At 33.2% G+C, this 12,682-nt stretch overlaps 1 protein-coding gene across 1 annotated transcript in view; it reads left to right on the top strand.

Annotated features, from left to right (window-relative positions):
- LOC128673635 (mucin-3B-like) overlaps window positions 1–12,682 on the top strand; it is a 30,806-nt gene continuing 18,124 nt past the window's right edge. The window contains exon 1 of the mRNA XM_053751614.1: window positions 1–354. Coding sequence (XP_053607589.1) covers window positions 109–354 — 246 coding nt within the window. The 5' untranslated portion in view covers window positions 1–108. The remainder of the gene's footprint in view (window positions 355–12,682) is intronic.

Genomic DNA, 12,682 nt, shown 5'->3' with positions numbered 1-12,682 from the left:
GACTCGACACTCGTGCTGCGCCAACGAACCGACCAACGCGCTTCCAAATTCAAACTGCGAAAATCGAACGCGTTCGGAATGACAATTTATTTTTTAAATTAAACTACAATGTGGGGTTGGTTGTTATGCCTAGCCGCGGCTGCGGTGTTCTTGGACGTTGAATGCGCCGGCGCAGGCGCCGCGCGTTTGGTGTGTTACGTGGGGGATTCCCGCGCCGCTGACGGTTATACAGAGTGTTCCCATCTCGTTTACACGGGAGATGAGAGAGGAGACAAGCTTGAGATTCTTCTGAAGGAGTTTAGGAAGAACAACCCGAGGCTCAAGATTATTTTAAGAGTTGCTGAGGTCGATAAGGTAAGATTTGGATATCATTTTATTGACAGCATAATTCTGGAATATTAGTGGAGATGTAGAAAGCGAAGTGGAGTGTAGAGAAAGCGGTAAGAAATCTGTAAGGATTATAACAATTGGAAATTCATAGTTAACTTCTCTACCCGGAATAACCGAAATTGATATAGTTAAGGAAATATTTTTCAAATTCCATTTCAATATATATATATATTTTTGAACTAATAATTTATTTCTGGCGCGATTAAGAAAAGATAATCGGTAAAGATAAGGTTACTTCAATCTGCACCTGCACCAAAATAATTTAGGACGTATTGTTCTTTATCTCATATCTCATCTTTGATATACAGATATTTAAATAATATAGGTATTGAAATCCCTAGTCTTTGCCCCCAACAGGGGAAACATACGTGATGTGACCATATGGATATGTTACGGCTAAACCCCGAAACACGGTTACACTTAGGTTTAGCCGGCTAGAGCTAGGTGCAGCCGGTGTTGTATTTTGTACCCATGTACAAAATATATTTCATTTCCATTTATTTCATTTTATAAACAAGTTATTGTTATTATTTGTTAGACAAATTAAAACGACTTTCGACTTTCGATATTAATTTCGCTACAACTTTTGAACGGCTGAACCGATTTTGATCAAACATATCTAAGAAACACCACATAAAATTAGCTAACGAATAAAAAAAAACTGCATCCAAATCGCTTCACCCGTTGATGAGCTACAGACCCACGTACACAGACAGACACACTTAGCGGTCAACCTTATAACACCCCTATTTTAGCGTCGGGGTTTAAAAAATTAGCAATTAATCAAATTGAACGACGGGAGCTAGAAGCTATAGCTATACCTATACGGAAAAAGTAAAACCGTCACAGTATTCTATCGAACCTATAATTCATACTATGTCAACACGTTACACATTCTAAGACCTACATACAGACCAAAACACAAACACCTTTTATTACATAAGAGATCTCAATTATAGGTGAAGCTCAACAATGCTTGTGAACACGTTCGAAGACACTAATGAATAAAGTAACACTTGTTTCGCGAATGAATTGGCTTAGAAGTGGACTTTTCCAAAAAGCCCAGTATTTATATTGAAATCGGGAAAATAATATTAATATAGAACGTAGTGGGAAATGTGTTCTATTAGCAGTTCATACTAAGATGTTGTACATGAGACACACATGACATATACTGATGACATACTGTGAGTGACAATCGTGAAGTCTATTAGAATATTCCCCCAAATGGGAAAAGGGCATAGGCGTGTTGCCTAGTGTGGGATCAATTGTATAAGCAAGGTAGCAAATTTATATTATAATATAAATTATATTATTAATAATTTCATTTCAAATAATAATTATTATTAATCATAATTATTTATTAATCATAATTTAAATTATTATTAATCATTTCATTTCAAATAATCTCCTAAAATCGTGTAATGATACTACACACTCTGTGGTCTCTTTCTGGTCATTCAGTTAATGTATTAAGTTCATTCGAAAATTTCGACAAAATCGGTCCAGCCGTTTAGTCGTCATAGTGTGACAGACAGACTTTAGCATTCTACACATATTAATATTACATATAAATGTAATATTAGTATGGTTTTCAGCAAGTGAATTTGTGTAATTTGTCTTTTGAGATGATCGTTTGACGACTCGTTCGTTTGACGACCTCGGTGGCGCAGTGGTAAAGTTCTTGCCACTGAACCGAGAGGTCCCGGCTTCGATCCCCGGTCGGGTCATGATGGAAAAGGATCTTTTTCTGATTGGCCCGGGACTTAGATGTTTATCTATATGTATTTGTTATAAAATATAGTATCGTCGAGTTAGTATCCCATAACACGAGTCTCGAACTTATTTTTGGGGCTAGCTCTATCCGTGTGATTTATCCCAATATATTTATTTATTTCTTCTAATTAAATAATACGTTATATATTAAATAATACACATTATTATTTAATACACATATGTATTTATTATTCGGTTCTAGGGTGAAAAAAATAATACAATTTTTGGTCGGACCATTGCCCATGATACCATGAATACGAAACGGGTAAGTAGGAAAGTCCGTCTATTGCTAATTGCAGACTATGTGTTTGTTCATATGCTGATGAGTGCGTTACGCCTGAAGTTGCTAGAGCACTTCTTTTGTTTCTTGTTTAGGTCGTAACTGAGTAATTTTGTTGCGAAATAGGGTCTAACGGAGAAGAACTTTAGTTAGAATTAATTTTAATAAATGTTCTTTCATTTAGATCTTCGATATATTTTGTAATATTAATGGATCATTAGGGAAATGATAGCTCGTTTTGTAAGCAGTAGGTCATTTCTAATACATATATAATTAATTTTGTCATAAAAACTACGATTTAAAACTTAAAATTATAGATCAGAATAATAAAAAAAATGTTCTTTCATTCAGAACTTTGTCATATATATATATTTTTTAATTAAAGATAAAATGTTCTTTCATCTCGAACATCGATATATCGACGGCATCGCGACCGGTAATTATGAAAATTATGGTTAGGCGAGACTTGAAGAGTGACCGACTATAGTAAGTCTCTTAGAGACTTACCGTAATGTTATTCCCTGTTTGTTATATTCTACCCGTGTACCAAATTTCACGTAAATGCAAAAGTAACACACACACACATGCGATGTGTAAGTGTGAGGATGCATATCCTCACAAACTTTAGAATTTGTAATATTAGTAAGATACATAGATTTAATTTTGACACAAAAGAGAGGTTAAATACTTAAAATTGTACAAAGTCTAATAATCAATCCAAATATCATTTTTCTTCTATATAGAGATGATAATTCCCGTGGCTTACGCCAAAGTTTTTTGCGCGTGATGCGTAAGACGCCTGTCTATCAACTCTACTGGGCGTGTCACAGAGTTCCCACGACCGACAAGACAGATCGTCAATTGTTGTTTGTCTGTTCAGTCAACATACTTACCTAAATTAATTGTTAATTAGCCACTATTAACACCAAATAGAGGTCTTCATGATATTGTCTCTCTCTCTCTCATTTGAAATAGGGATTTGAACCTAGGACGGCCATAGGATAATCAGGCATCTTACTTAACCATTTGACCTCATTAAATTGCTAATACATAAATAATAAACAATATCTACATACGGCATTACATTCAAAACGCTTGCTTATTTGAGTGCTAATACTAAAAGGCTATAAGTAAATGACAAAATTATTATTTAAATTCGCAAAGAAAATGTAAATATCCACTGTGCCAATACATAATGAATTTTAAACAATACTTGATTGGCTTGCCACATGTTCTCAAAATCTTGGAATGTCCCATTTCAAGTGACCCAGTGGTTTGCACAATTTTGCACCTGCTGGCACAAAATACAATTATTTTGGTTTATGTAATCGACATTTCGGGCCCGTATGTGGAGCGAGCGAGATGTGAAATTACAAAATACAGAGGCGACAGAAAGGTCTTCTTAAAATGTTTGTTAAACTCTAACTAAAAATACTAGGTCTTAGGCGCAGGGTATATAAAACAAACTTAATTGAAGACAATAAGACTAACAAACTACAGTGTTATTATGTTTCATGTATTTATTAATATTTCGCTTTATATTTATACTTCGAGTAATAAAAAAAAAAGATAATATCCAAAACATGTATATTCCAAGCGCCATAAATAGTTGGAATATCAATATATGGTTAGTTCGAGGGTTTAAAGGGTCCGGACCCGTGTTTCACCTACTTAAGTTCTCCACCTGGGTGAAAAAAATTAATAAAAAATATACATCATATGTAACAAATCCTTGTAATAAATAGTTACTGAGACTATCGCTAATACATATCTCAGTAGATTTGTTGTCTTTCTGTTTGCCTTTTATTTTTTGAGATTTTATGAGATGCAGGCTGCTATTAATATCTACTTTTAAAAGAAATGAAATGTTATTTGATTGCGAGATGCAATAAAAAGAAATGTCCGCCTGTCTGGTCATCACCAGAGAATAGTGTTTGGATAATGACATAATCACACTTTTATACATAACATATTTTTTGGTTATTAGGTTGGTTTTTAAAATGAGTAATGATAAAAACTAGTACTTACAAAGGAAAAAAACATAAATTAAATATGGTCTGTTAATTTAAATTTTCCAAAAAAAATCCTTGCTGTGAGTCCTTGTTTCTTGGTAAATTTAATGATTCTGGGTCAACGGGAAGTACCATAGATTATATTCCCTGTGAAATCGAAAAATATACGAATTCATATCTTTTGATCGTTAAAATTTCTCGCAATTTTTTTCGCAATCAAAGGAGACTTTATATCCACTTGGATATAAGGTCTCCTTCGATTGCGAAAAAGAATTTACTAGATACTTATCTGTCACAAATCAATTATCAATAATATTTTATTATATTCTTTCGCGTGTTCCTGAGTAAAGTTCGGAACATCGAACAAACGGACAACAAAATGAACCTATAAGTCGTTCGATAGTATATTTTGAGCTACCTACTGAATCCTAAAATACAAAAAAAAATTTTTCGAATTTATATATAATTTATATTAGTTAAGAAGCCAATTTATATCGAAAACGAAGAATACAAAAAATAACCAAATATAGATGATCTCTGAAATCGAGTTACTTCAATTAACGTGTTTAAATGCATAGAACATGATCAGAAAAGTAAAATTTATGTTTATTTTAATGTATTTTAACGAAATTATAAATTTACGATCAGCACGCACCAATGGAAACTTTACTTCTTGTCATTTTAATTAATAATAATTAATAATAAATGTTATTAACGGAAACTATATAGATATACAACATCATACGCAGTCTGTTACATTTTCACCGTAAGGATTTACTTATCATTTCTAGACCCTAGGGAAGTATTTTTAATAGGGTTTAATAAGGGTTTGGGTTTATATTTTCAAAGGAATCCGATGGGTAGTAAAAGTTTGTCAAAAACACACATTACAAGCACGTAAGTACCTTTGTTTAATGACTAACATAACGTAAACCGATATGGTTTACTGAGTTTCTCACGTGTATGTCAGTATGTCTGGTCTGACCTCGCTTAGTTTCACACATATAGGGTAAATTGAGAACAGCTGACTTCATACACTTTTTTTGAATTGAATGTGTCATTGTCAGAGTCTTCTTTAGTTTTTCTGACCCAATATTATTTGACCCCTCAAACCATTCAATTTGTTCTTATCAATTCAAAGTAATGACATAATAATACTTATTTAATTAGAAATATATTGATTAGTATCAGTTTTAAGTTTATTTGAAGATATTTTGTTCCCCTGCGATGGGTCAAAAACATTTTTATTCGTGTCCATAATTTAAAGGTCACATCACATAAAGCTGACAGTGTCGGAAATGATGCAAGCTTTTAACCGAACGATCGAGTTCACGAATTCGTTGCAATCGATTATAATATTATGTTTCATCGGAACTATATAAAATATGTTAATGTATTCTGAAATCGTGTGAATGTTATATAGCCTCTGATACACGATATCGTAATGAAGCATCGATTAGTAGATATATATATATAAATTAGAGATGACTTATAATGTCACATTAGCTACCACTTGCGTCTGGTGAAGGATAACGTCGTGAAGCAATCTGAACTCTAGTTGATAATTTAACACTATCATCAATATTCTTAAGAAAGTCGATGTGTTTCATCCAGGACCACGTACACAGCCATGAATTACGACTATAGAGGAATGATATAGTAGATGCACCAGCGAAAATTTCGAAATATATAGTATTTTTTAATAGGTTATATGATACGAAACTTCAAACTACAGTGTTTGAAAACAAACATACAAACATAGGTAGTTATTTGCATAAAAACAGAAACGTTATTTTCTCTACACAAAAAATCTGAATCAATAAATAGATAGTTTAGCATACGCACACATGTTATCTTTTTCATATAATATTAATACGACGAAAGTTAGTACAGTACTTTTAAGATTTCTTCACAATACACAAAACGATCAAAAAATCTCCAAGTGGCACAGTGAAAACGTGGCGGCACGATTCGGGGCAAGCGTCAGAAAAAGCAGCCCTTTTCGGTTGGAAGTGGTCCACAATGGCGGGCCGGTCAGACCTTAAGCGGTTACATAAAGGGCCAGGCAATCAGTAATGGCGAGCCCTGTTCTTATGGGGGTCAAGCGCGCTGGACCTAGGTCATAAAACCATAGGTTCTAGGTGAAAAAGAATGTGCCAAGTGTTCACTTGCCATTGAGTATACATTGTGAATAGTAATATTGGGTAATATGAGCATGTTTAATATTTTACGTACAACATTTTAAAGATTAACCCTCTAACTAATAAAAAAGTTAAGTCGTACTTTTGCCCAGCAGTGGGACAGCATTAAATGGGATTCATTTGTACACTTGTCAGATACAAGACTTACATAATTACTTGGCTTATTGTTATTTTTTTACTTCCAAATGGCCACTTATTATCAGAAATTCATCTGAAACTAATTATTAATCGCAGCTCAAATTCGTTGAAAGGAGACAATGATACGTATCAGTATTTGTTATTACCTAAGTTGCTCATGAATAAGAAGGTAAAAGGCTTTGTAATAAAGTTATCCGTTTACTTTCAATTTCGATAAGAATCGTTTTTGGATTATAGGCCTAACACACGGAATTTTATTTATAAAAAAAGCAACAGTAAGTTTAAAAGTCTCTAAGACAAGAGACAAAAAAAAATAATATTTAATTATTTTATTTTATAACAACTAAAATACATAAATTGAATTCCATTCTTACTAAATAATAAATACTATATGAAGCTTTCTAAAATTAACCAAGAGCAATTAGAAACAGTACACGTACTAGTTGGAGACATTGGTGGATGTATTTATTTTTTTCATTTTGATGTTTGCGGACGCTATATTCTATGATATTATATTATTTTATAGGTAAATATTTTTTGTAGAAATCTATTTTATAAACCTCGTTTATCTAACATGGCGGAGTCCAAAATTGGAAAAATATTGAAAAGTCATATTGTTACGTATTTATGTGTTATTTTGTATATAAATGTAGGTACTTGATGTGGTAAATTGATGACTCATCCTCAGTTGACAGAAATACCTTATTTGACATTATCTGATAATTTTGCGCGAGCACTGCACTTGACTGATAAGGTTAATATTTTTTATGACGTATATTTACAAAAAATACAATAATATATCTAAACAATTTATAGATTCAAAATTGTTTCAAAGACTTGATGATGCATGCTTATTTAATTGATGATATTGGTAAAATAATATTGTATACTGTTTCTGGCTAATGTTATTCATACAAATTTTTACAAATGACTCGCAAGCTATAAATCACAGATACAGAATAACCGTAACACATCGTTATGAATCAGCCTACATCGCACGGCCATGCTGACCTTGAGTTTGACAGATCGCAGGTCAAGGTCACACATTTGGCGCCATTGTCTGTTTGACAGCTATCACTTTGACATGTATGAGGAATGCAGTCATGTGGGACTGCTATAATAGTTATTTGTGACGCGTACTAATGATGGATACAAGAGTACCAGTTTAAAAAAACTGAGGCTTCACCTGTGTAAATTTATCTTACTATTTAAATTTGTCATTTCTAAAATCATGGCGTGGAAGCGAAAATAAAAAGGTAGAATGTGCTAGTTGTTTCTCCCACGCATTTTAATAGTCGATCAAGGGAAAGGGCTATTAACTGGAGATTCTTCTCACAGGCTTCGGATTAGCAACTACCTATTTAATCTCAGTTTCACCAATAAACCCGCTGTACAGATAAACGTGGCGTTCGAGTTACTCAACTCTTGGTTCTGTCTACCCCGTAAGTTCGCAAGGGATGAAGACGTGAAATTGTATCTATCCTATCTATATCCTATAAAAAGACTGACTGCCTGACTGTCTGTATGAATGAGATAAACTCAAAAACTACCGAACGGATTTTTGTGCGGTTTACAATAAATAGATAGTGTAATTGAGGAAGGTTTAAGTGTATAGTTTATATTTAGTTTATTCTAAGTTCTGTAACGACAACGACCCGTACATACACAAGATATATACAAATTAAGGGCACATCAAAAGAGGCTTTTGATTTAGCCCAACAATAACTATATAATGCTGTAAATAATATATTATTTAATTCGTTCATGACATAAATTGATTCGCAATCTGAAAATCGCCAACCAAATGGCCACCTACTAGACTAGTCACGATAGCATTGTAACTAAGATTAACACGTGACATTGAATTAGGACAGACTTGCGCGTATGCTTTCACAGTACGTTGATAAGGACGCAGTTAGGACCGAATGTTTGGGCCTTAGCTTATGTAAATCTGAGGCCTGATTCTCATGCAATTAGTACTACTTCACTTCATCAACTTTCTCCATATTTTTTCGATGGTTTTAAGATTTACAAACGAAAAATACGAAGCTCGAAAGTTTTGAATGCAAAAATTGTGACCTTCAAAATAAAAGTTTGATTGCGTGGCAATCGAGCCTCAAGCCCGCAAAGATCGTACGAAAATTCAAAGAAAATATAAGTACTTAATTTAACTTACAATTTCTGAAGTGCTTAACTTGTGCGTTTAACTGTGACAAGCTGTGCAATTCAGAGCGATATCAGGCTTCATGATATGATATCTAGTTTACCGATTTTCCCAATGATAGTGAGAGATCTAGTTTTCCCATTATTTCCTACACGAGTGGAGCTAGTCTTGCATATTAGTCAACGGATCGCAATGCAACCTCCACTATATAATCATAATTTTATCCTAACGTGTGCCAGCGCATATGCACCGGTCTAAAAGCTGAACTAATCGTCATAAATTATACGCAGCTTATTATGAATGCAGGTTAATTGCGAAATTGCAATGTCTAACACATGCGGTGCTAAAACAACCATTTCTATGCTAAATATATGTGTACGCACCTAGTTATAAATAGTATGTTTCAATTATACACAATTTAATTGATTTATTTACTCTGTATGGAACTTATTATGAAATAAGTTATGATTTATTGCTGCCTTATTACATTAGTTATATTTTTTCTATAAACAGGTAATTTAATTAAGAAACATAGCAAAACGGTGTGTGTTCTAGTACAAATAACCTAAACATTTTAGGAGCAAATATGTTAAATAATTTCACGAAAACAAAAAGCTTTCAGCTAGAATTGTACACTTGTATACTTATATTTATTTTAATTTTTATTTTATTATTAGTTAAGACAACACCCACTCAAATATGTAGTTAAGCAATATATAAATTTCTAGAAGGATTTTTGGGATAAAAGTACATTACGGACGTGAGTGGAGCCCCGACTCGACTGAAAATTATATTACGCATTAACTTGATGTTTCGCAAATACAACATGTTATAGTTAGCTATTACATTGTTTGTGAAACAGAAGGCGTATTAAATAAATGGAAAATCGTTCGGTTCGTTAAACTTGACGTTTGATTTTCTTCGCAGATGAACATAGTTCCATTACTATGGACACGATTAATCTTTTCCACGTAAGGGTAACCCTAGGGCAGACAATGAATATATTATGAAATACACTTTTACATTACCTATATTATAATCAGCACTCGGATCACAATCATAACCTGTTTTGATATACCTTTTGACTATGTACATTATGTACTTTTATATATTATTAGAAAAAAAAATATTGTAAGAAACAATAATGGTAAGCCGATCTGGCATGAGTTTCTTTCGGCATTTCTTCTCAGCAGTGGTCGTTCCGAAATGCCAGTAGTTTGTAGCTTGTGAGAAATAACTATAAATATCAAAATTGACGAGAAAAAGTGCCTGTGAAGGTCTAATTTCTGAATAAATGATTTGAATTTGAATACGAGTTAAATTCGTAATAACTTAAACTGTTGTAGAATTCGAAAATTGATGATATTAGTATGACGTCAATTAATGTCTTGGGATTGACGAGAACCTACTTACATTGTGAGAAATTTTAGAACGTTATCATTATTAATTTTAAAATATTTATTAGCTAACAATGTCATGATTTGACAACTAGGGATGCCGGCGACCGTGCGTAGTGGAGACAAAAAAATAGGACCTTGGGCTCCGACGCTCAACGGCTGAGGAAGTAATCGGTATAACGCTCACATGAGAGAGGTAAGGATTCTATAGCTACTGTCACTGCAGAAGACAAACTTTCAAATACATGGAATTAATATGCAAAAAAATAAATCAATCTCTGATATCATTAATCTTACACTCAATATCAATTACTATTACTTTGTTCTAATTGTTTTATGGGTTGCCATTCTCACAATACACGATTATGATAATGAATACGGCTATAAATCCGTTCATACACGCCTACAACACAACCTGCTGACAGAATGGCGAGTTCAGTTGAATTGATTTTGTTGTCATTTCGTTAGCAATGCCATCTTCTTCTGAAGATCGATGATCGTGAAGGGATCCCCAGATAAACACCCTATATTCTATTCCAAATAATAATAAAATTTATTGACAAGTTTAATCACAAATAACTGTACAATTTTTTAATACAAAAAGTCAACCGGTCCGACATTTCGGCAACCCACCATTGAACTAGGAATAAACCGGTATCTTAATGGTGAGAAGCTTCGGTTCGGAACCACAATATATTTTGCAGAATGGTGCTATAAGTAGTATATACAATCAATGTACAGAAACGTGTATAAATGTGTTACATCGAAAGCAGTAATTCCCAAACTAGAAACATCTGATTTTTGGGAATATACGTAATCAATGTCGACTTAATTAATAAATCTACCATTGCTTCGAGTTTCTCGACAATTCATTTATTTCGTTTTCAATTCATTTATTTAATCGCTTTAATACGTGAAGAAATTAATTCCATGCGAACGAGAGCTAATGTAATTTAATAAAACAAATGGAAAAACATTTTTTTGTGAAACGAAAAGATTCATATTCTCATCGGTTCTACTTCTATAGGCTAATGACTATCATCAGTGACTGCTGCACTAGATCTGTCTCCGGGCAGGTTAAAATGGACTATGATATAAGTATTTTAAATATGTAAGTTATAAAATATAGTATCATAGTATCTCTCAACAAGTCTCTAACTTACTTTGGGGTTACCTCAATATGTGTGGTTTGTCCATGTATATGTATTTATTCAAATAATATTTTAAGTATATCGACTATTTCTCAATTCTCATTATCACTTGCAAGAATATTATCATGGATCTTTAAAGAATCGATCTATCATATTTGTGGGTCAATTAAACTGTTCTGACCATAACGACTGGGCCGATCAATCATAAAGGATTTCGTTGACAGTCGACCTATAATATATTATATGCTCGTTTGCATCCCAAAAGATTTGTTTAATGATAATTACTCGCATGTGTACATTGTAACTAGCTGTCGCCTACAACTTTGCCTGTAGTGCCAATGTTGGCCTCGGGTCATTAACTGTATCTATTCCAAATTTCAATAAAATCGGCCCAGCGATATAGCCGCGAAAGTCCGGCATACTGTCTTTCGTGTTTTGATATTAGTCTGGATATAATATACTAGCGACTCGCCCCGGCTTCGCACGGGTGCAGAAATATATAAATATTTTAAAAATCCTTTGCGTAATTTAAAAGACCTATGTATACATAGGGACAGACAGTAATGATACATTGAATAAAAAGAAGTCGCTTACCGCTGTTTGATTGATTGAAAATTTTACTAGATAAAAAATTAAATAATCGAGCGATTTAAATTTTCACAAAAGTTTACAGAAATACTTTTTGACACATATTATTATTTCTGATATTGGGTAATTAGCTATTTATTTTTAATTTGATTGAAATAGCAGGAGCTTCGCGCGGGGCCTTTCAAAAACAATGAAAATAGCCATTTTCATCAACATTTTGTTTAAACCGTTCCAGTTTACAGCTCAATGACACAACCGTAAGGATTTTAATCGTCTCCTTAAAACTATTAATGTCAACCATTAATCTTCATACAATGGTGACCACCGATACCAGCTCAGTTTCCCTACATCAATCTTCCGAATAAACTATTAATCTAATTGCATAGCCATCATTATCCTTGGACAAAAAACAATAGTGCGGAAATATCTTAATTAACAATTCTCATGACCTCTTGACCGCTTGACCAGATACACATATTGCTATTTAAAACAGCAATGGAACTTAAAACAGGCGTAACTTTGAATTTTATTTGCATATTAACTATTGTAGCTATATCTATCATGTGATACGCAGTAAGGAAACGA

The sequence above is a fragment of the Plodia interpunctella genome, chromosome 11, assembly GCF_027563975.2.
Source record: "Plodia interpunctella isolate USDA-ARS_2022_Savannah chromosome 11, ilPloInte3.2, whole genome shotgun sequence".
Taxonomy (NCBI): Eukaryota; Metazoa; Arthropoda; class Insecta; order Lepidoptera; family Pyralidae; genus Plodia; species Plodia interpunctella.
The sequence above is the reverse complement of the archived record's forward strand: the minus strand, read 5'-3'. Positions and strand labels throughout refer to the sequence as shown.